We start from the raw sequence: 25,805 nt of genomic DNA, 5'->3' as shown, positions 1-25,805 counted from the left end.
AACCCAAATGCCTAACTGACTGAGCCACCCCCAGTGCCCCTATACTGTTTTTTTTAAATTTCTTTGACATGTTGTTTTTATGCCAATAAAATTTCCTTTACAAAATATTTTTTAAGCTTACATAGTGTTCTGTACTATAATTTTTGGGGGTGGGACCAAGCCCTCAGGTGATGTTGCTGGTCCATGGACCACTCTTTGATTAGTACTGATGGCATTATAGGGCCATCAAAGAACTCTGGCTTTGATCTGTTTGGGTTTAGTGTTAAACGTGAAATAAACTTGGACACTTGAATGTTCTCTCAAACAATTTCCATTCAGACATGTTGTTGAGCCATTTAAATGAATATAAACATATTTGGGAAAGATAATGAAAGAACTTGACATTAATACTTCCTCTCAGTGTACATTTGTAAAGGGCTGAAGGTGATCACAGAAGACCACTATATGCAACTAGCACTGAGGAAGTGTTGTATTCACTAGGGTTACAGCAGAAAGTTAGACCCTTTGAAAGTCTGCAATACCAACTTGTTCCTGAATAAAACCATGGGTAAGGCATTTCTCACCATATTTAAGAAATAAAATGTCCAATTATTTGTGGAAACAATCTGTCTTGTTCTCAGGAGCTGCCTTGAAGGGGCTTCCACTAGCCAAATCAGGGAAAATTTGAGCATCAAAATAACGTTAATAAAGGCTGATAACTCATTTATTCTAAAAAAAAAAAGGAATACATGGGTCCATACTGATTTAAATATATGAGTTAACGGGGAAGAAGAAATAGCTCTGCCCCAAAGTAGAGAGCCAACTAAGAAATGTAGAACGAATGATGAAACTAGAAAATCATGACAGCTATTACCATAATAACTACTTTTAGGCAAAAATCATGAATGTTAAAACTAGGTGAAAATTATGGGGGTAACAGAATGTCTATATAGTTTTATAGGTTCTATTCATAAGATACTAAGTGCAAAGGAAAAAATAATTTTACAATAAAGAAATACCACTTTACCAGATGGATACCACTTTGACCAAGAGATTAAAGTTCACAAACTTCACATCAGATATCAACATCGCATGCCTCCTGATACAATGTACTGAAAAGGGCATAATCTCACATCTGTGGTATCCTGCCTAAAATGTATCACTTGAAACTATCTTGAGGAAATATAAGACATCAAAATTGAAGGACATTTTACAAAATAACTGACATATATTCTTCTAATGTATCAAAGTCATAAAAAAAAAGGATTGAGGAACTGTTTCAAGTTAAAGAGATAGATGGGACAACTATGTAGCTGGTGATCTGGGATTTTCTTTTGCTATAAAGGATATTTTTGGGACAAATAGCAAAATATGAACAAGGTCTATAGACTAATTAATTCAAATATTAATTTCCTAATTTTGACAGGTATAATATGACTTTGTAAAAGAATCTTTGTTTTTTGGAGATATGTACTGATGTCTTTAAGGTAAGGGACAACTTATCTTTAACTGACACTCAAGTAGTTCAGAAAAAAATCACACACACACACATATATGGAGAGAAACAAAGAGGTAAGCCATGCGATTAACATGTAGGTAATCTGGGCGAAGAATATAGAGGAATTCTTTGTAAAATTCTTGCATCTTTTCTGTACATTTGATGTTAACTCAAAACTTTAAAATGATTAAGAATAAGCATCTACATACAAAACTCATCAAACAAACAAAGTTTAGTTCTAATAGCGAACCTCCAGGCTCCATACTACAAAACTTGTAAGGAACTCCAACTTCAGCCTGCCTCAAGGGAAGGTGACCTGGTTAGCTTCTCTCTCACTCATCCAGCCTCCCCCCATCCCCACCCCACCCGCTAGCTCCATTAAAGGTTCTTCCACAAGTGGAAAGTGACGGAGGGGATAAAGTAAAGGGCTTTTGTCATATATGGCTGATAGGGTTGTAACCTAGAGTTGATGCTCTATGGGAAGGCAATGTACTAAAATGAACTCTTTCTGTCAATGGGGCTTTTGCGGGTATTTTTGAAGCTCTTGCCCAGCACTCACTGCATTTCCTACCGTGGGTTATGCCTCACCTAGCTTTTTACTCAGTAGTCCACCTCCAGTGATGGTTAGTTTTATGTCTCAATTTGGCTACATTATAGTTCTCAGTTATTCAGCCAAACACTAATTGTAGGTATTGCTATGAAGGAGCTGTGCAGATGCAATTAACATCTACAATTAGTGGACTTAACTAAAGGATATTATCCTCCATAATCTGGGTGAGACTGATCCTCTCAGTTGAAAGGCTTTAAGAGCCCAACTGAGGTTTCCCTGAAGAAGAAGAGATTTCACTTATGAACTGCAGGGACAGCTTTCAACTAAGAGTTTCCAGCCTGGACTTCCTGATGGCCTGCTCTACCAGTCCTCACAATCATGTAAGTCAGCTCCTTGCAATAAATCCTATCTATTATCTATCTATCTATCATCTATCTATCTATCTATCTATCTATCTATCTATCTATCTATCTATCATCTATCATCTATCTATCTATCTATCATCTATCATCTATTACCTATCTATCTACACTACTGGTTCTATTTCTCTTGTAGAATCCTGACATATCTCTTTTCCAGGTATAAGGCCCCTGGTCCAGGTCCCAATGGATAACTGTAAAGTTTCATGGTGAGTCTTTTAAATCCTGCCCTCTTTATCCCTTGCCCCCTCCCCACCCAGGCACTTGCCTTGAGAAAAAGCCACATATGGTGTCTGGTCATTCTTTATCATATATACATTATTTGGCATCTGGACATTTTGCTCGAAGTTTCAGCTAGTGTATGAATACCATTTAAAACTGTTTCTCAATTGCACGAGACCCTAGGCACATCCCTTCTTTCTGGGGAAATGCTTATTTTATAGTAAACAGATGATAAGGGAATGCACTTTTGCAGTATTTGCTAGGGGGACTCAGAATTATAACTAGTACTGTAGCTGTTATCTTAGTTTGGGTCCTTCCAGAAGGAACCTTGATACAAGGGTTTAGGTATATGTATTTCAGAGGTGATCTTCAGATAAAGACCCGAAGGTATGAGAGAAATGTAGGAGGATGGGGGAGGGAAGGCAGCCGATGGGAAGGGAATATTATCAAACTACCACTGTGGCCAATGTGATCTTAACCTCTCAGGGGAACCTCTAGGAACAAGCACTTCCAAACAATCCAACCAGAGCAGTAGGTTGCTGGGGAGTTAATACACAGCATCTGTCCACTCATTGGTTGAGAGCTGCTTCCTCCAGGAGGCTCCTATTCTCAGGAACTTGGGTCCTACTGTACAAAGTTTAAGTGTCAGAGGCAGCCTTCCAGCATTTGGAAGTCAGGCCTGCTTCAAACCCAAAGCTGAGGAGAAAGGGGGAGAATGCTGACAGCATCTACCAGAGGTGTTAAAGTTTCTTTGACTCCAGGTGTCTAGTACATCCCAGTATCTAGTACATGTGTTGTGTAAAAAACAAACTCCTTCCCTAATGTATTACAACTACTTCTCTTCCCTACTATTAAATTTTTTTCATCAATTTCCACTAGAATTATATCTTTATCAAACATAATGATGTACATCCTGTAAATTTTTTGACAATAATGCTATGTTTATGAACAAATTGCCATTTATTCCATGACATCCTTAAAGAAGATGAGTGGGTTTGTCCAGAATTATATGTAATTCATTGCAAAATAGAATACACATTCTCTAGACAGCTTAGAACATTTATAGTTGTTAGAGCAAAAACAAATATTTGGTTACAAATTCTTAATTTGCCAATTGCTTTGGCTTTGATGGAAATACCAACTTTCTCTCAAGTCTGGTCCCCGGGCCTCAAAACGTTGATCCCAAGAAGCAACTGCTGTGATTTAGGTCTTGAAGGTGGCTTCTATGGCTTTAGCTTTTTCTGTGATGTTCTTCTGAAAGGGCATCATGAAGTCTTCAAAGTCCACCTCATAACTGAACCTCTCTCGCAGCAACTCCCTTTTCCTGATCAGCTCTGCTGTTGTGGCTTCAGGACTCCAGGTCTTAAATAAACCACCATATTCAGAGCAGACATGAGTAGGAGAGCCAGCAAACATGCCAGTATCCAGACAATGTCCAGTATGGTTAATTTAAAACTGTCAAATTTACTTCTAAAACAATATAACTTATGTTTTCCTCTTATGTGACATCAAGTGGTTATATGGGCATCACTATTTCTGATGGTGACTAGTTGGATGACTAAAATGCTTTTCAATTACCTCTGATGATCCTCTGCTATTCATTTTTAGAATGTCAAAACAAGGAAGCGATGGAGTTAGAAGATCATTTAGGTGTGCCACCTTTATGTCTTATGGGGAAGTCCTAAGAAAATTATTCTCATAGTAGAAGGTAGAGGGGACTGGTGGTCTCTTATTCAGCATGGTTTGATGGGCATTGGTAAGGCCACACTTGTTCTCCAAAGATGTCTCCAACTCCTTAATTGTGGATATTTTAGGAAGCTACTGAATTAATCCAGTGTTGCTTAGTATGAAACTCCCAAGTGAGATGGTAGTAAGGGTACAAAGAGGAAGGTTAAGGTCTGAGAAGTACCAAGAAAATATATCTATAGACCTTGGTGACCAAATGGCTATAGGGAATGGCATTGATCAAAAAATAATTTAGTTTTTCAAGGACAATTAAAATGTCACTATAGAAATGGTGACAAGGAAAGTAGATATTGGAAGCTAAACAAGTTGGATTACTTGAGTCAAGGTAGCAGGACCTGGCAAAAGGATACCTTTAAATTATCTTTGGACATTTGTTTGGGTGCTCTGCATAAGAAGTATTTGGAAAATGATATGAGTTTATACCATAAAGATCTTTCCAAAGTACTTACCCTCCGTGGAATAAATGTGATATCCACTTTCTTGGTATGACCACTGGTAATCAATGAATTGAGATAAACCACATTGTCTTTACGTTTTTTCTTTTCTTCTGATACAGTTGGCACAGTATAAACTGATACAAGTGGTTCCTGGAAGTGAGACAAAAGAAAAAACAACTCTATCAATTGTAAAAACCTATATATACTTTCTAATGTTATTTTTTGCTCTATAAAGATAAGAATAAAAATGTTACCAAACAGGGACACCTGGGTGGCTCAGTTGCCTAAGCGTCTGCCTTTGGCTCAATTCATGTTCCCAGAGTCTCAGGACTGAGCCCCACATGGGGCTCCCTATGCAGGGATAGTCTGCTTCTCCCTCTGCTCCTCCCCCTGCCTATGCTCTCTCTCTCTTGCTCACACTCTCAAATAAATAAATAAAATCTCTTTTAAAAATGTTACCATATAAATTAAAATTTGAAAAATTAGAATATTATTTTAACTTTGGACAGGGAAAGATAACTAGTTTGCTTTGTTTAACTCTTATGTAATTAGTAGTATCAGTGACAGATCATATAAGTCTCCAAGATGTCCATCCTTGACGTATGGCCATTTGACTAATTAGAAGAATTAAATTATCCTACTAAAAAGATAATGACATATGTAGTAGAAGCTTAGCCAACTGATCTTCCTTTACCTCTGGCCATCCTTATTCCTGTCTTCCATGTTTATTACTCTCTACTGATTTTGTTCTCCATGTTTGTTACAATCCCTTCACCCTCTCCACTTCCTACCACCTACATTTCTCCAACCCTTTCCAACTTGATAACGTTAGGGCTTTTCCTTTTTGAATTTCATACCTGTCCTCTCTCTGCCAAGAATCTCCAGGGATCCTCTGTTTCCCTAAAAGAAGCTTCTAGCCTAAAAATGCACTCAGGTGTCCTTGCTAATGACAATGTCTTGGTCTCTCAGTAAATTCCCTGGGAAAAACCTCAACCTTCTGCTGGTAGTTTAGAAGTACCACATCACTCCAGATTACCAGGAACAGTCACTTTGGCACCTTTAAAACTTCCTAGAGTCATTCTGCAGGATATCTAAGTCATAACTGGCCCGATATCCCCAGGGTTCAGTGGTAGTTATTAAAATTCCTTAGAAGGGGGTTAAGGTGGGTCATGAAAGATTGAGACCAAAACTAAGGAAAATGGTGCTTTGCTTCATTCCTCTTACCCCCCTTCCCTGTCTGGGCCACCTCACAAAATCTGTATGACTCAGAATCCAATATATACATATCCAATACCAATTCCTTTTTCAATGTTCTAATTGTATTCAGCTGACCCAAATTGGCTTTTACATGGATTCTATTTGCAATGAGCATTTTTTAGACTTTTCAGTAGCAGGAATTTCTTTGCAGAACTTTTTTTCAAAGTACTACATAATAGTGCTGAATATATGGATTGCATATTATTTTGTCCATGTTGTGTAGCATAGTGATGCTGCACTACTCCCAACAAGTTTTTAAGGAGTTCCAGTTACTAATGGGTAGTTGATCACTTTTCTTACCTCTTCTTTCTTAATTTCAAGGCCTTCGCTCTTCACTTTAGGAGGTGGCTTGCCTTTCAGTTTTTGATTTTCTGCTGGTTTTGGCAAGTTATCCAACTTTTCTTGAATCAAACTAATTATTCTATAGTCAGCGTATGCCTTTGCAATATCCATGGCGGTATGTCCTGTTGAAGACATAAGTTCAGAGTTGCAATACACAGACTGATAATAAAGAATGCAGAAAAACCTCAGCATATCAGCCCTCAGCATGAGGTAGCAAGGGTGATTACTACAGTCAATAGTTATGTTCAGATACCCTCTAAGGTGGACCAAGCTCTGAAATCTCATAATTTAAAGTACCATTTACTGGCAATACAACTTTTTCTTGTTAATTTTTTGAGCATGTTTCTTGAAAAGTGGGTAGGAAATATTGGTAGAATCTTTACATTTGAATATTTGACTGATGGTTCTCTTCCCGTCTTGCACACATTTCCTTTTGTGTGACAATTATCCTCCCCTTTCCCTGATATGAGGAGGTATATCCAAAAAAGCCTGGGGAAGCAGATGGCTAGGTATTATGACACCTGTAATATCCTCAGGCAGGCCTGAAACAATACTACCAGTGACTCAGAGGAATCCTGAAGCAGCCAGAAATGTTAATGCTCTCTTCTCATCAAAAGGAAGCAATGGCTTCCACTATAAGAAAATGATACCTCCAAGAAATGAGGTAAAATATTTATTCAAATGTTATTTATTTTTCAGTTCATGATATTTATGACTTAAGAAAGGCTTCCCATCTACTTCCTAGAGAGAGCCTCAAACTCCTAGGAATTACTTTGTTTAGCTTTAGAGAAAATCCAAATTCTACAGCCTTTAAACTCTGCTACCTCCTCCAAACTTCCAGTTATGACAGTGATAACTCAAGGTATAGTCTGGAAACTGGTGCAAGCTCACAAACTAATGCTTCCTGAGCCACAGTGAAATAACTACAGAAATTAAGACTGGGCGTTTAGAAATTTTTAGATGGATTTGATAGAAGAATCTTCTGTCACTTTAATCTAGGGATTTAAAAAAAACCTTGTATTTCGTTCCCCCCCCCACACTGTATTTTCTAGTAAATCACTTTTTATTGAGCTTTACAAAAGTCTCCATCCATGACAGATTGTAAACATAACATAAAGGACTGGTGCTTTCACACCAGTGATTTGTGAGGCTCTGTGTATAAAACCAACTTTTACAACCATCAACTTAGGCTTGTATTTGCAATAGTGACTTGTGGGGGAAATGCAGCCTTACAAGAATAGAATCAGAAGAGTTTTGGAATCTAACATAAATTATCCTCTTCTGACTCTAGCTATTGATAATGCAAACACTCACCCTTTCTATTTTCCAGCTGGAAGTTAGCCCCAATATCAAGGAGGTATTTTACAGTATCCAGTCTACAGCTCTCGATGGCTCTAGTTAAAGGAGTGGAATTGTTGATTGAGAGAGCATCTATCACTGCTCCGGATTTAACAAGAAGCTCAACGATGTCTTGTTGGCCTGCATGGCATGCAAAATGAAGTGGAGTCCACAGGAAATTATCTGTTGCATTAACATTAGCCCTATAAAACAAGATAGATGCACAAGCTAAAAATAGGGGTTGTTCTAAGCACCAGAGGATGAAAATGCAAAGCAAAATTTCATATTAGTTTTTCAACTTTAAACAGGGAAGTTCTGAGTAAATATTAGTCCTTTTTAAAAATTCACCATCCAAAAGTTCAAATTCTCATTAATTGCTTTATACTCCCTCTCGATAATATACAAATCTGAATGTTTCTTTGACCCTAACCAATATAGTAATAACAATAATATCTTTTATCAAATATGCAATTGCTCATTTAATCTTCAAAAAAATCTGCAAGCTGAATCCTATTAGAGCCCCCCCTATAAAAACGAGAAAGGTGAGACACAAAAAAGAAACTTATCCCAGGTTATTCAGTTATGGTAGAAGAATTAAACCTGAGTATTTACTTTAGATTACAAAGTTAAATAAAAATGTCATGCTTTGATATTTTGAAGGAAAAGACTGCTCCTTTTGGAGGAGGGAATGAGACCTGTCCTTAGTCATCGTGGCCACTACACCTCTTGTTTGAATTTGTTAGGATCCCTCCCCCCCCACAACACAGGAGACAGATTAAAAAGCAACACATAAAATGAATAAGTTCTAGAGATCTACTATACAATATTGTGACTATAATTAACATTGTACACTTATAATCTGTTAAGAGGGTGGATCATGTTATCTGTTACTATCACATAAAAAAATTCTTTTGGTAATTTAAAATAAAAAGCAACCCCACACCATATAGGTAAATCTCTAGGTAAAGCAACTTCATGCATAGTTGTTATTGACAAACTATGTGTACACCCATTCCCAGGTTTCTGTTACCCCACCTTCCCATACAAGATCTCTCTGTAATCCAGATGTCAGGAATGAAACACTTTGTTTGTCCTAGAATTCTGGAGTTGGATGTGAACTCAACCAAGAAAACATACCCTTTTTCAAGAAGAAACTTGACCGTGTCTATGTTTCCACTAGCACATGCAGTCATCAGTGGTGTTTTGTAATAATTATCCTTCATATCCACAGGTATTCCTGATTCAAATGCCTTTTTCAGAGAAGCCAGATCTCCCGCCTTGGTGATGAAATTAATATTTGAAAATACTTTCCCTGGGTCATCAATGTACCAAGCGGAGTCATCCTGAATGGGATGTTCTGGTGGCCGGTCTCGGTTAAACCGATTGCAATCCGTTACATTCTTGTAGGTTTCGATCATGTAATAGGGCGGCCCCCCGTCACTCCGGCGGGGAAATACGTGGTCGGGGATGATGCAGATGGGGAGGGGTAAAACAAGCTTGCCTTTCCTTACCTTTTTAGCCATTCCTTTTTTTTTCTTCTTAGGCCCATAGGATCCCAAGACATAAGACTTACTTAAGTACCTGGTTCCTTTAAAGAAATCATTAATATTGACCCCACCTCCCCGTACTTTTTCATGAAATTGAGCTATTGTAGCCAGCTGTTCGGAGGTCACAAATTCTTGCCTCTCCTCTAGCGTCAACACGAAATCCTCCTTGCTGACTGTCCCATCGCCTCTGTCCACAAACGAAAAGGCTTCCCGAAGGAAAGTCTCATGTTCTAGCGACCAGTCATGAAGTCTAAGGGCCCAGAGTGGATTTGGATTTTTGGCTCCTGGCCATGCCAGCTTAGCAGCAGTTCGCTCAGCCCGCCAGATTTCTTTGCTTGCTGCTTTGAAGCCACCTTCCCTGGCCACAGTCCTGGGTGTTTTGTGGTCTAAGTTTTTCCATTTCAGGTCACATCCTAAAACATGAAGCATCAGTGCTTAGGCATCTGCAGGGCTCTACAAATGACACTCATGAAACCATGTTCCTAATTTTGAACTACTGGTCAAAAGTTTATCCCTAAATTATTTGTATATAGAGATGAGCACATTTAGCTATTATAATTACAAAATTAAACTGTGATTTTTTTTTCTGAAAGCTTTACTTTGGTGAATTCTAAGGGAAATATGTTTCCAATTTACATTCTCTGTCCCTAAAGGATTAGGACATTAATCGCCATAGATACTTGAAGTAAATTTCATATTGGGGTACTGGCTAAGGAGACTTCATGCCGAACAGAAAAAGAGTAAGGGTGGTATTTGAATTTGGAAAGAAGCTGAGTTCAGACAGCTTATCAGGCCCTTAGGAACTCAGAATGCTGAATACCTGCTTCTTTTTGAATGATTATGACTATAAATCTGTGTACAATCTCAAACTCTATTTATCTGTATTCTCCATGCAATCAATGTAATTTATATTGATCTGCTGTTTTTGTGATAGGTCGTGTGAACAACCTGACAGAGGAAAAAGTAATTTGTTCATCAAATCTGAATGGATTCCAGTATGATGTTTGTGCAAATTAGGCACTAAAATTCATTTTCCTTCTTGGTCCCTTCCTTAAAATGACGACACCAACGGTTATGTAAGTTTTCCCCAAATAAATAAGCTTCTCTGAGTGCATTGGGGAGTCTACTTAGTGCCACTAGGTAGTCGTGCTGTCTGGAAGTGTCTTGAGACATTAAAAATCCATTATGTAGATAAGCAAGTCAGACTATGAAGAAACTCTTTCTAGCATTTTGAATCCAAAAGAAGGCTTTTCTGTTGCTTTGCCAACATCATATAATCAAAAAAGATTGCTACTCAATCAGTATGTCTAGCAACCAAAATCTATAGGCATCTGCATGCAAAAATAAAACATGCCCCTCCAATACTTTATAGTTTTATTCCTTGTCAAAAAGAAAATGAGTCACACCAGTGCTTTTTCAAGATTATTACTTCTTTTGGCATTGTCAAAATTTAAAATCTGTATTAAAGACTGATAATTTTACTAGTGGTAGAAGACTTCAAAAAGAGTATTAGGACAATAAGGATTAAAAAATGCCCATATTGAAAAGTTTTAAGAAAAGAGACTTATTGAAAAGGGGACCCGAGACTGGTCTCAATAGTATAATTCCATAGCGATCTCTAGAATGCTACTTTTACTTAGCATTTTTGCTTATTCAAGGTGTCTAGGTGTTCCCAAGCCACGCCTTCTATATTCATCTCTAAGGATCAAAGGATTTTAAAGCTATTTTATCTTGCCTCCTCCTGCTCCCACTTTTCTCTGAGTTAGAAATCTTTATGTGGGGGCACCTGAGTGGCTCATTGGTTGAGCGTGTGTGCCTTTAGCTCAGATCATGATCCTGGGATCCTGGGATGGAGTCCCACATTAGGCTCCCTGGGGGGAGCCTGCTTCGCCCACTGCCTATGTCTCTGTCTCTCTCTCTGTGTCTTTCATGAATAAATAAATACAATCTTAAAAAAAATAAAACCTTTATGTGGATAGAAGAGTGCAACATCCCAGTTTAAAGATCTAAAGGCATTTTGCCTTGGGGCTTTTTGTCTTCTCCTTTATAATTAGTAAAAATTAAGATCCATTCATTCCCTTTGTGATTTAGGATCCTTTGTGGTCAAAGGTACTCCCCTTACAGCTGGTGTGCTGCTGCAGAACACCAGTAGCCAAAGGCCCTTGAGAAAGAGAAGTTTCACAGGGGTGCTTCTCTAGAATTGCTCCAAACTCTGTTTCTGCCCTTGGACATGGCACTTGCACTGTAAATTGCACCAGGAACAGGACCAGGGGTAAAAGAGGAAAATACTGAAGAAGATAGTTTAATGTAGGAACAGAATCCAGCCTTCACATTTAAGTACAGAAGACACTAAACCCAGGGAGTTTACTCAGAAATGAGAATTTCATTGCTAATGCATTGTTGTTGCTGTCTGATTGCCTTAGATCTAAGATTCAAAAGGTGGACATATAACTGGTTAACACTTCTGCTATGGCACTGGGTCACCCACATAAGATCTAATGGAGTGGTTATACTTCCAAACATGCTACAGAACTTAGAATGCTTTTGGACACTTCTTTTAGAAACATGATCCAGTCTTATGACTGCCAGGAAGATGATACTTTTTTGCACGACTGGGCAAGGCCTTTGTCGTGGTCCAAGCTCTGGCCAAATGTGCTTCCCAGTTTGCTTTCTGTGACTATTTCCCAGGAGTACATAAATAATAGAGTATGTTTCTGGTGATGTTTGTCCCAACATTAAAGCAGTCAACATGTTAAAGTTGAAGAAACTTGTCTTAATCTGGGTAGATCTTTACTTTTTACAAATATGAAATGTTAAAAATGAAATGTCAGAATAAATTGCTGATAGTGACAGATTTGAAAACAAGATTGATGAGACAACTTACTGGGGCAAAAGCATGACTTGATATATTTTCTTTTATTAAAAGTGTTTATTCTTGGGGGGATGGAGGGAGAATATGAGCTTTTATAAGTTCATAAAATCAATGATTACACTATTAGTTATGCAGGCACATTAGTCCTATTTATATTAGTGGGTACAGTATAGGATCTTTAGGTCCCAGGGACTTCTAAAATTCTCTGCCTGTGTAGAGGACTGAGAAACAAAGCACTTTGCTCTATTCTAGAGTCATAGGATAGACTCTAAGTTTTGGCCTATTTTTCAAACTGGAAAAAAAGAAAAAAACACTACCATAAAGTTCAGCAGAATGCAGTTCCACTTCTAACAAAACATTAAAAACTTTTAATATACAGCCAGTAAGCATGTAATTAACACCAAATTGATCCATAAACTTCATTAGCTAATATTACCATTTTAAGGAATACATTAAGCTATACATACATACTTTATATGCTGAAATTAATACCTAGAAACTACAGGGAAATCTAAACTATTACTTACATTTCAAATATTCCATGAAAATTTTTATTTTATTTCATATTTCTCCCTAAAGTATTTTCTCCCAATTTCAAAGTATTTAGAAAAGTTATCCTTTGCACTTGACACAATTAAACATTTTAAAAATAAAATAACTAGGGATTCAGACTAAAAGGCATGGTTTTAAAAAGAAAAGACATGGTTTTTAGTGTTTGTCCTTCAGATTAAAGTTGACATTTTTAAAAGGCTTTTAATAACTATAAGCATTTTAATTAGTTGACCCATGAATCGTCCTGTTTAGATTTTTAACAATGACCTAAAAATATTTGAGAAAATAAGTTTTCATCACTTTAAGATCAGATTCATGATTTGACAGAAGGTAGAGTAAGAAAAAGTTTTCAATTTTCTTTCTACATGTATAACTAAGATTAGTCTATTGAAAAAGATAAGCAACTGACAAGTGATAGGCCTTGATTCATGGGTAACTCATGTTGTAGATGAACACAGAATTTAAGCATGTTAGGTATAAAATTGCTAGACAATTTTACCTCGCTGAGCTATGTATTTACAGCAATCTGCAAAACCACCCATGGCAGCATAATGAAGTGGTGTGTTCCCATTCATTGCAATCAGCCCCATGTCTCCGTTGTAAGCAAAAAGAAGCTTCAATATCTGTAAAATAAATAGTAGATATTGTAGAGGAATAGCAAGGTACATTTATTGAGTGAAGGCTGGCATCTAAACCTGTTTTCCAATAGTTGCTTAGGCTACATGTGGCTATTTAAAATTAAATTGAATTAAATAGAAAACAATTTTAAAAAATCCAATTCCTTAGTTTCACTAGCTATATTTAAAATACTGAAAATCCACATGTGGCTACAGTTTTATACAGCACAGATATACAACTTTTCCACCATTGCCAAAAGTTTTATCAAATACTGTTGATCAAATTTAGAAAATTCTATACTCAGCTGGGGCACGCATCTTGGTGAATTCTAACAATTCTAGAAAGTATCGGCCTATAGGAAACATCAACAGGGAAGCAAATTCTTTACCAAATGTGACTTCTATTATATGTGTATTTTTATTACAGGGAAGAGACTCAATGACAAAAACAAAGATAATTGTTAAAACTCAGAAAATTGAGTCAATACATTTTAGATGTAAATCAGAATTTAAAAAAAATCAGATAGCATTGATTCCTATCTCATTTCTGCAACATCACTACATCTATGAGATATCTCTTTGCTGGTATAATCAGATAACTGGAATACTTGAGAGTTTAAAATTGAGATGAGTCATTAGATGCACGCAAAAAATCAGGGAGATAAGAGTATGTTGGAATTGTTCTCCCCACAATTCAATTTTGCCATATTTTGAAGATTCTAATAAGTAATGGAGGCATAAAATAAAGTAGTCTTCATTGGCAAAATTTTTAAATTGCTATAGTTAAGAATACAGAAAAACATTATTAGTAATATTAAATGAATAAACTTGGCAAACAGATAAAACTGAATAAAGAGCTACAAAATGTTTTTAAAAATAATATTTGGTTTAAAATATAATTTTAGAATTGTTCAGGGAAATCAAAATGGTAACTTGGAAAAATTCTTAGTGTAATCCATGTATTTAAAAATTTTGAAGAAAGGGAAGAAATGGGGTGAGCAACAAATTTTAAAGTAAAGAGCAAAAAAAAAAAAAAATAAAGAGCAGATTATTACATCAAAAAAGCCTCCTTTGGCAGCAAAATGTGCAGCACGTTGTCTGTCATTGTCAAAGGCATTCACTTCACCTCCTCTTTCCAATATCCCTCGAACTAGTTCTATCACTCCTTCTCTTGATGCTTCCATTAAAGCCGTTCGACCTGTGGACTGGATGGGAAACAGATCAAACGCTGGTTAAACCTATCATCTTAAACAATACGTTTGGTATAAATATGACCTGAATCTATTTGGCCCCAGATTCATACTAGCATGTTTAATTCTCTACATCTTTATTTTACATAGCAAATAGGAAAAATGAAATCGGCATAGAGGTCAATATAGAGAGTTCCAATATCAGAGTCAAGGGTATACCAGATGTCCCCGTGAAAAAGATCAGGCTAAAAAGTGTTTTTTTTTTTTTTTTTTTTTGCAAAGAAAGTAGAACAAAAGGGAGAAAAGAGGGTAAAATATATGTTAAAATTAGGTTATAGGTGTTTTCTAATGAGAAAAAAATTGATTTCTATTGTCTGGAAATGCCTATTAAATAATTAGAAAACTCAATAAAATGGGCCAAATGAGGAGAGGTAGCAAAATGGATAAAGGAAATAGCAGAACTACATATTTTCCTTCCAAAAAGATACATTTTTATTAGGTATCAGTGATAGCTTTTCTATTTCCTTTAATGATCTTTTACCATTATGCATAATAAACACCAATTTTCCAAATGTAATTAGAATTAATAAGGAAATATTAATTAGGAAATATTAATTAGGAAATAGACTGTTAATTTCCTATTAATTAGGAAATAGACTGTAGAATCTCGGCAATATAAAGATAATGGGAGTATATCATCTTAAAAACATTTTGAATAGAAATGAACAGGCTATAAGTTAACAGGATAATTTTACCATATTTAAATGCTAAAATTACACTACTAAAACACTATAACTGAAAAAAAAAGGAATATTATAATCACAGGAATAGTCATACTGAGTTTATAGCATTTGGATTGGCTCCTTTTTCCAAAAATGTCAGACATGTCTCTTTAACATCATGTGCTTCTTCACAAGCTCTAAGAAATATTGGTTTTCCTTCATAGGTAGAGTTGTTGACATCTGCACCATGTTCCAGGGCAATCAATGCACAGCGATAATGCCGCTTAGTAGGTAAAATGCAGTAAAACAAAATACCTGTAGAAAAATAGAATTCCAAAGAGAGCTTAATTAATAGTGTCTATATATTTGAACCAGATAGCAAAGAAAAACAAATAATTTTGAAATTCATAATTGCCTAATTGAAGGTGGCCAAGCAGAGGTGTAGCTGCCTTACTTTTCCTTCTGAAACCAACTGAGACAGAGGGAAAAATAGTCAACCTCTGATAGAAAACAGTCACAATCACAATGTGATAGGACCTGATTCAGGGAAGAATGTGAGTGTTGATGTGAGCCCCTGTCAACCGGGTATTTGGCATCTTGCAGTCTGTATCCCACATATAGGACTGTGTGTGCCAGAGGGCTATTGGTGGGTTGCTTTGTGCCCTCTGAAACTGCAGAGTGACAAAAGAGATGGTACTGAATGATTAAATGTGCAGACCGCTATGTTTATAAGAAGCAGACTGTCAGCCACATGCAGAAGAATGAAACTGGACCGTTCTTACACCATACACAAAGATAAACTCAAAATGATTGAAAGATCTAAATATGAGACAAGAATCCATCAAAATACTAGAGGAGGACACAGGAAGAAACCTTTTTGAACTGGGCCACAGCAACTTCCTGTAAGACACATCTATGAAGGCAAGGGAAACAAAGGCAAAAATGAACTATTAGGACTTCATCAAGATAAAAAGATTCTGCACAGCAAAAGAAACAGTTAACAAAACTAAGAGACAACCTACAGAGTGGGAGAAGATATTTGCAATTGACATATCAGATAAAGGGCTGTAACCAAGATCTATAAAGAACTTCTCAAACTCAACACCCAAGAAACAAACAATCCAGTCATGAAATGGACAGAAGACATGAACAGACATTTCCCCGAAGAAGACCTACACATGGCCAACAAGCACATGAAAAAATGCTCCACATCATTTGCCATCAGGGAAATACAAATCAAAACCACAATGAGATCCCACCTCACACCAGTTAGAATGGCAAAAATTAACAAGACAGGGAACAACAAATGTTAGAGAGGATGTGGAGAAAGGGGAACCCTTCTGCATTGTTGGTAGGAATGCAAACTGGTGCAGCCACTCTGGAAAACAGTGTAGAGGTTCCTCAAGAAGTTAAAAATAGAGCTATCCTATGATCCAGCAATTGTACTACTGGGTATTTACCCCAAAGATACTGATGTAGTGAAACCATGGGACACCTGCGCCCCAATGTTTATAGCAGCAATGTCCACAATAGCCAGACTGTGGAAGGAACCTCGGTGTCCGTCGAAAGATGAATGGATTAAGAAGATGTGGTCTATATATGCAATAGAATATTACTCAGCCATCAGAAAGGGCAAATACTTACCATTTGCTTCAACTTAGATGGAACTGGAGGGTACTATGCTGAGTGAAATAAGTTCGTCAGAGAAGGACAATCATCATATGGTTTCACTCATATGTGGGATATAAGAAATAGTGAAAGGGACTATAAGGGAAAGGAGGGAAACTGAGCAGGGAAAATTAGAGAGGAAGACAAACCATGAGAGATTCCTAACTCTGGGAAACAAACAAAGGGTTGTGGAAGGGGAGGAAGATAGGGGATGGGTAACTGCGTAATGGGCACTAAGGAGGGCATTTGATGGGATGAGCACTGGCAAACTGAATTTAAATAAAAAAATTTTTTAAAAAAGAGGCTGTCAGTATAGCAGCATTAAGAAGAAAAAGTAGATGACAAAGGGCTCTGCCATTTTGGCAACTCATTTTGTTCCAATGAAGAGAGGAAAATGCCAAATCTCCCCACCTAGGAACTCTGACATACAGGCCCTCCACATAATCCATGTAAAAAATGTACTACAAATCAGGGGTATTATGTAATCTGAGCAAACAACAGTCAAACCTCAAACTGACTTTGTAATGACCTCACCCTAAATAGAGGCTTCATTCAAAGAGGAATAGTAATCACCAAGAAAACCAGCATATTACCAATGAAAAACACAGATACTATAAGAAAGAAACCTGATAATAAATGCTAGGCAAAAAGTACATGTTAGAACAACTATATGCACGAAACAACTATATGCATGAAAATTATTGACTGACCTATTTCTATTAGAGCAAAGAAGTTAAATATAACTTTTTTCTAAAACAAAAGTGCAAAGATAGACCAGGAGTAAAAGCAGGGCTGTTAGGACAATAGAAGATAAATAGAAGAAAAAGATGAAATTAAGCCAGCTGAATTTAGGAAAGAAATGGTAGAGGAAAAAATAAAACCACCAAAGAAAGGAAAGTCAAGCTGGAGAAAGGAGAGCAAAACCATGGTCTCAGGCATGGAGGAAAAACTCTAAAAACTAAGGAAAATGGTGGAAGAGCTGAAATGGTCTAGAGAGGCAAAAAAAAGTTAACATGTATGTATAATTGGCATTCAATAATAAAACACCATGTAGAACAGAAAAAAATGTAGAGATATAATAGAAGAAAACTTTCTTGAAGCAAAAACTTGAATTTGAAGATTGAAAAAGCATAATGGGGTCTCAAAAAAAAAATACATGGATTAAGAACAGTCATCAAGGCATGGTAAAGCAAGGTAGAGGACTTGTCCCGCGAACGTCTGGGTAACCATTCAAGTCATCTAAGGAGAAAAAGTCAAGCCAGCCTCCAGATTTTGCCATGGCAACATTCAATGTTAGAAAATAAATAAAGGATCTCTACAGTATTTCTTAAGAAAACAGGGAGTTTTTTGTATCTATCAAGCTGATTGTTCATATATAAAAGCAGCAGACATGTAAATTTAAGGATGCAAAAGGTTATTGTACTAATCTCTTCTTTCATCACAAAATGTTAAGAATACCATGTAAAGTGCTAATTCAATAAACAAAGGTTTATGTATATGGATATGAAAAGCTATCAAACTTGCCATTAAAATAACCAAAAAGAGTTCTCTCCCCAAGAAAAAAATCTGTAACTATATATGGTGACAGGTGTTAACTAGACTTATTGTGATGATCATTTTGCAATCCATACAAATATGAAATTATGTGTACACCTGAAACTGATTATACCTCAATTTTAAAAAATTAATCAGTAAACAATAAAAATAAATAATACTACCATTCTAACAACCAAAAAATAAAAGAACTAAAAGCAGACCATTAACCTTAGAAAACATGACACACACACACAACAAAATAAAGAGCATATGGACCATATAGGAAAATATTTTCATATGTATTTGTTTATATATTTATATATGTTAAATATATTTTACCTTAATTATATAAAAATAAATGACCATTCTGTAGCCAAACCTTTGGGCCATCTAAATAAATATAAATTGTAAGTAATTCTACCATTAAAAGCCACAATTTATATAAAAGCAAAATCTATATTTCATATAAACTGATATATCTAAAATAGGGTTACTCAGAACAGTTAAAAATGGAAATATGGCCAAGGACATGGTTGCAAATAGAAATTCAAAGACCCAAACAAGTCATAGTAGGCAACAGTGGACCAAAACAACAACCAACAACAAGGTCACCTGGAGAATACCAGTTGAGGCTGAATTCATTAGAAAAGACCCTAAAGTACTTGGGAAATGGATATTTATAATGAGGCATGTGCAACTCACAGTTGAAGTCTATCTGGACTGACTCTTTAGGCCACAAGAACATTAATTAACATTCTAAAACTGAAGCAAAAAAGAGGGCAAAGATGGTAGACCGTAGAATTCGCATACTGCATTGAGGACTGGGTATGTATTCCTATAAATGGGAGAACCAATGGAATGGGTGCTGTTAGCAGCTAGTCTAGCTTACCCCTTAAAGAGAACAGACAACACTCTTCTGTTCTCCAGAATAGACAGACACGAATTAATCCCCCAGGACAACATACAGGAAAGAGCTTCTTGTTTTAGAGATTTACCTTTTCCATGTTCTGCAAAATTGTTCAAAAGCACAGTTTAGCCTAGAGTATGTCCCACATCCTTCTAAAGATCCAGTAAGTATTTTAACCATTTAAATCTTGGCTTATCCTTTAGGAACAATGTGCGGTGAGTCATATATCAATCCCTGGAAAATAGGATGTTAATGGCAGAAAGGACTGTGGAATAAGCAAAGCAATGGGGCTAGTGGCAGCCAAAACTGAGAGCTGTGCAAGGCGAGCTAGATTTGTTGATGTGGGGAAGTCAGGGCTCTCGGTGCAATAAGCATTACCATGGGTTATATAGAATCAAGTCTCTATGGGGCAGTACTAACAAGGTGGTTATGCATGTTACAAGATTTATATTTGTTCCAAGTTTTATATTTTTAATTCTTCCTATGTGATTTATCAGATTGTTTTCTCATACATTCATCTCCCAGGACCTTGATAGGTTTAATATTAATTTGAAAGAGCTTAGAAATTAACCATATGGCTGTTGCATTTGCTACAAGAATTCACTTGATCTTGTTTCTAATTTTACTTGCTTAGTTTTAATTTTACAATTTTAGAATTTTATGATATAATATTTCTCAACTTTTTTTAGATTATATTTGATTCAAATTCCAGAAGACAAACCATTCACCACTACAGTTTCTCCAAAGTATTTTTTTTTTTTTACAAAATTCCAGGTATATAATATTCCATAAGGAAAAACTATTTCAAGTGTCATAGACAAATGGATAATGTCACTGTCTTTAGTCTGTCTGACAAATGTGAAATCAACATGTCTCTGTTTTATTTAATGTTTCTCTAACAAATTTGACAGTAGAACCAATTTTGCATGTAACGCTTATCAACATCCCAGTGATTCAGTGGCCCATGGAACACGCTTTGGGAAATGATATGCTATAGTTTTGAGAGGCTTCTTTTTTTTTCTTTTTCAGAATTTAACATTTTAAAACACATTTGACCCCTGAATACATCTGACATTCATTTCATTACGCAACACTATTAAGTAATTAAATGAATGTTCCTTTTCTTGTCCTCAGGTTCTATTGTTTTAAGAAAGTCACTTATCAAATACCAAGTCTGAAGAGAGTTACAAAAGCAGATTTTGTTCCTCTCAGAAAACATTAACACTAAAAAATGGAATTTATTTCTCCAGCACAGGACTGATGTTAGTGGCTTTGTATTTGAAGCAACTCCTTGGAACAACTGATTAAATTTACCAATTTATTTTAAGACTGGTGGTAATTTTCATGAGGCTGTGTCAAGTCCTTCTGGAACCTTGAGTTATTTGGGCAAGAAACTCCCAAACATGGTACTAAGATGAGATTAGGGAGAATAGAGTGAAGTAGGGTAGTTTCACCTGAAAGAGCATGGAAATGCCATGTCTCCAGTTTCAAGTGCTATTTCCAAATACATTTCAACTGACCCTAAAAAAATTGGATTTTATGCCAGAATTCACCTTAGCCCTTCCAGTTCCCAACTACAACCCCTTTCTACAGCAGACTGCTATTGAAAGGGGACAAAAATCCTTTTGGAGTACAGATCTAGTACTATTTGAAGTTCTAAAGTATAAAAAGGAATAAGAAATACTCTCCCTCATCTTTTGTTCTAAACAAGAAATTTTATATTTTATAATCGGTGATCATGAATCATGAATTTGGTAATACCAAATTTATCATGCTAAAAATTCTCCACATTTTGAAAAACCACCAAACACAGATTAATCTAACTCTAATTTTCTTTTTAAGCGAGTAAACTCTCAGCACCTAAGACCATTTTCAAATTATAAGGAGATGGGGTCCTTAGGTATAGCAGTGAGAACCTGGCTTTTCACTTAAACTCATGACTAATTCACTTCTAAAGTTGGAAAGCAAAAAAGTCCACTTTATTGATTTCTGGCTACAAAGTGGATTGCACCTGCCAGGTGGAATCTTGGGTTTTCTTACCTTTTCCTTCATTATCAACCTTAGTCATGTCAGCCTTTGCCTTGGCTAATATTTCCAGGGACAACTCATGACCTAGTTCTGCAGCCCTCATTGTCGGAGTACAGCCCATCTTGTCTTGCACATCAGGGTGAGCACCAAGGCTAAGAAGAAAGCTGACCATATCGATGTCATTGGAAACAGAGGCCAGGTGCAGAGCACTGTGTCCATTGATGGGGTCTGTGAAATTGATTAGTTCAGGGTATCCAAGCCTGATCAGCTTTTCTATCTGCTTCGTGTCTTTGTTCCGAACACACTGAAGGACTTTGTAGATTTGCAAGTTCTCGAGTCTCTTGTCTGCTAAAGCCATACTCGACCCCTTCTTGAAAATGCTTTTCTAGACCAAAACTAAAACTATAGCAGCAAAAACAAAAAACAGAAACATACAACTCCAAGTTAATTTTGTCATCTTTTGTGGGGGCTAAATAATATCAAGTCTTCCCTGAGACACTGTTTCTTATGTTATTACTGCAAGTTATTGCAACCGATTTTATGAAAAGGATAAATTACACATAAATACAGAGAATTATTCAGCTAGCATAAAGTTAAATATTTCAAAATAAATCTTTCATCATAATTAATATTAGCCTTGGCAATGCAGCTTTCTTGTTAATTTCTTGTTTCATTTAATCCCCCTTCCTTGACACAGCCTATTTTAGCCATGAAGGTAGGGCTAACAAAAGTGCCAAGGTAAGAATTTGAGCTCCCCACTCTATGGCTCTGTACCAGCATGTCCTCCCAACATAGAGACCATACAGGCTTTAGTAGTTAACAAATGTTATAAAGAGCATGTGGAATTTTGAGGTGCTCATTATAAGTAAGAATCTACTGGGCTTGGTGAGACACCAAATGTGATGGATGATTACTGTGTCATCTAGCACACGAATGAGGTTAGGTAAATGATCGAGAGACAACTGTAATTCTCCTAGATAACCCCACTGTTAATTGTGATGAACATTCTAATATGTAATTTTATGTCCCTCTGCCAATGGAAAAACAATCTTTTGAATTGAGTAGTAGGTAATACTAGGTATGCCCAGCTTGCTTTTTTTTTCCCTCACTTTTTCTGGGAAAGGTACCCCATTTACATATTGGGAATCCATTCCAGATCCTGCAGTCATGCTATCCTAGGCCAAATCATTGCCACAGACTTCTAATTTGTCTCACTGCTTCCACAACTGGCCCCTAAGGTCTATTCTCTGCTCAGTCCTCAGAAGAATATTTTTAAAATGTAGATCAGATAAAGTCAAGCAAGCTTCAGCCCCAAAATTTTGGATAGGGCTGCCTCTTCTATCCCCTGTGGTAGGAATGGGTCTGAGACTGAGGCTTCACCAGTGTGAGTGACTTCTCTCCCCGAGGTGCAGTGAATTTCTCAAGCATGTGCTCAGGAAAGACATGAGCCAGTCAGCATTCTAGGAGATGCTTCTGCTAGAACTATATGGAAGACTGCTGTGTGCTGAGGCAGTTAAGCAGCAGGATGAGGGCCGCGGCTACATGAGCTGCCGTGTTGGCTGTCAGGGAGAGTGCCTATTACAGAGCCGGAGACCGAGGGCAGAGGTTGCCCTCAGGACATGCCCTCCCCACCCCTCTTAATTTAGTATAAGCTAGTCAGCTGAGTTTCTGTTGTTTGCAATTGAAAAGGTTCCATCTTACTACAAAATCTCAAACTACATCACGTTCTCTCCCACAAACATGCTCCCTCACCTACATCCCCTGTGGCAGTGAGCTGCACTGGGGACCGCCTGCTCCTCTTAACTGTGTCTCTCTAGGCAACCACAGCATCTCCGTTGCCTAGTCCCCTCCTCCCTCACCACCCACTCTTCATTCTCCTTTTCTGGCTCCCCTCTTCTGTCAGAAGCCTAACTGTTGGGGTGCTCAGGGCTCAGCCCTCAGGACTCTTCTCTATTCTCACACACCGTCCCAATGGTCTCATCTTGTCTCATGACCTTCATCCCAATGTGAGGCGTCTGGTTGCTCAATCTCAGATTCACAGACATCTCCGACTCTCCGCAGAGCTTCACAGTGATGTCTCTACCTGTTGACACTTCATTTTCACATGGACCTCTAATAGCCATTCAAAATGTAACATGTCCGGAGCAGGACAGCTGATAGCACCCTGACTTTCTCCAGTTTTCCCCACTTTTGATTTTGGCATCACCATCCATGAGTCTACTCAGATGAAAATACTAGAAGTTATTCTTCATCCTTTCTTTCCCCATAGATCCCCTACTCTTTAAATCCATCAGCAAATCCTGTAACTCTACCTTCAGAATATAGCCTGACACCAGCTGCCAGTGGTGCTGTCCTAGGCCAAATCCTTGCCACAGGCTCTAGGTTGTCTCACTGCTTCTTCAGCAATCCCCCAGAGCCCCTTCTTTATTCAGTCCCCAGAGAAATCTTTTTAAAATGTAGATCAGACAACTCCACCTCCAACATTTTAGTATAACTATTTTTGAATGTAAAGAAAAGTTGAATATCCATTTATCTACCACTGAGATCCTATTGTTAATGCTTTACTTGCTTTATCACACCTCTACCCATCCCTCTGTCTATCCACACTCATCCATCTTATTTTTTGATCCATTTCAAAGTAAATTGCAGGCCTATTCCAGCACACAATATCCTTAGCTGGGGTTCGATATTTGCTTACAGTTCTTTTTTTCCCTTTGTCTTTTGAATATATAGTGAAATTACAAGAATTAAGTGTACCATTCCATGAGTTTTGACAAATGCACATATCTATGTAATCCAAACTCCTATCAGGATATAGAATACTACTTTCATGCCAGAAACTTCTCCCCAAACTTTAAAAAGTAGTTCAAGGGACACCTGGCTGGGCTCAATGGTTGAACATCTGCCTTTGGCTCAGGTTGTGATCCCGGGTTCCTGGGATCAAGTCCCACATCAGGATCCCCACAGGGAGCCTGCTTCTCCCTCTGCCTATGCTTCTGCCTCTCTCTGTGTGTTTCTCATGAATAAATAAATAAAATCTTAAAGAAAAAAAAGCAGTTCAATAGCTTTTCGTTGTAATCAGAATAAATCCAAACACCTCATGATGATCTTGTAAGAACATTTTCTCTGCCCTTGATCTTTACTCCAAACACCCTTGATAAGGTGATCTCCAGCCACACTGGCCATATTTCTGTTTATGGAGCAGAAGTACATTCCTGCCTCTGCACCTTCTTGTTCCCTCTGCCTGGAGTGTTCTTTGCCCTGAAACCAACAGGTTGGCACTTCTCACCATTCAAACTGCAGCCACCATGTCACTTCATCCCTTTTTTTTCCTTCATAATGAAGTGAAACATTAGTGTATGTTACATTTCTATAGATCTCTAGATACTGATATATTCAATTTATGTATTGTGTGACTTCCCCACAGTTCCCCTTCATAGAGCAGAAGCTTTTTTTTTATTATAATGACCAAATTATTTCTCCATCACCCAGAACCTGGCTCATGCAAGGTATTCAAGTAACGGTTGCTCAATAAATGATGACTGAAAAGTATAAGATTGAGGAGCAGAAGGAACCAAAGAAAATGCCCAGAAAAGGACAAGGTTTCTGGCTTGAGCAACTGGCTACCTGTGTCTGAGATGGGGAGCTCAAGATGCAGTCCAGATTGGTCAGAGAGTTTAGACGGTTATGCGTGGGACATGCTGAGTCAGAATCCACAAGGCAGTAGGGTACAAAATTCAAGATAGAGAGAGATCTGAGCCTGGCCTATGGGGGCACTGGAGGTTTTAGTGGCTGCAGAGAAGCCTGAGAAGGGCCTGAGAAGTCAAGGAGGAGAGCATGGTAAGCGAGAAGAGTGACTACCACTGTCAAATGCACATTGCTGCCTCGTCCTTTTCTTTCCACTTGTCTGCCTGCTGGCTTTTCTTTGTGTTTCCTCCTTTGCCCCTGGGACGTCAGTCATCACATGGCCTGTGGCTTCAATGCCCTGTTTGCTGTAGCCCCTCTCTTCCCTTCTAATCTGTTTATAACATGTGATGGACTAGGAAACCAGATAACACAGCTGGTTAGAACTATGGTGTAAATAGGCTCCCACTGAGTCCTGAGCTGCCCCACGTCACTTGGCCTCCGCTGCACGTCTGGGTGATATTTACTTTAGCAGCTGTGTATGGTTTGTTCTGTTATTACCAGCCATATTCTAGGTGGGTGCCGTGTCATACTGCATACATAGGCACAATATACGCAACAGGATGTCGTGCTTCCAAATAGCTCATTGACTCTCCTGAATCTATGTCACCTCACTTGTGTGAATAGAGACGTCCTAATCAGGGACTTGACCCCAACAAAGAATTAGCAGCATGCGGCATCGTCCAGGCAAACT

At 37.5% G+C, this 25,805-nt stretch overlaps 1 protein-coding gene across 1 annotated transcript; it reads right to left on the bottom strand.

Moving 5' to 3' along the window:
• Positions 1 to 979: 979 nt before the first annotated feature.
• On the bottom strand, positions 980 to 21,801 carry ANKEF1 (ankyrin repeat and EF-hand domain containing 1). The gene is made up of 9 exons (XM_026012257.2): positions 21,440 to 21,801; positions 15,404 to 15,603; positions 14,432 to 14,581; positions 13,259 to 13,382; positions 8,926 to 9,748; positions 7,765 to 7,991; positions 6,409 to 6,572; positions 4,864 to 5,001; positions 980 to 4,030 (listed from the first exon to the last, which is right to left on the bottom strand). Exons 1-9 carry the CDS (start codon positions 21,783 to 21,785, stop codon positions 3,872 to 3,874), a joined length of 2,331 nt encoding a protein of 776 aa, XP_025868042.1. The 5' UTR covers positions 21,786 to 21,801; the 3' UTR covers positions 980 to 3,871.
• Between the last annotated feature and the right edge of the window lie 4,004 nt (positions 21,802 to 25,805).

This window comes from Vulpes vulpes, chromosome 14 (genome assembly GCF_048418805.1).
Source record: "Vulpes vulpes isolate BD-2025 chromosome 14, VulVul3, whole genome shotgun sequence".
Lineage (NCBI taxonomy): Eukaryota > Metazoa > Chordata > Mammalia > Carnivora > Canidae > Vulpes > Vulpes vulpes.
The sequence above is the reverse complement of the archived record's forward strand: the minus strand, read 5'-3'. Positions and strand labels throughout refer to the sequence as shown.

Bases quoted from the DNA above. Each gene is read 5' to 3' on its own strand.
- ANKEF1 (XM_026012257.2), bottom strand. From the start codon at position 21,785: ATGGCTTTAGCAGACAAGAGACTCGAGAACTTGCAAATCTACAAAGTC. The intron at 15,604-21,439 runs GTAAGAAAACCC...ATTTTTCTACAG, and splicing joins GGTTGATAATGAAGGAAAAG to GTATTTTGTTTTACTGCATT. The intron at 9,749-13,258 runs GTAAAATTGTCT...TTCATGTTTTAG, and splicing joins TAAATACATAGCTCAGCGAG to GATGTGACCTGAAATGGAAA.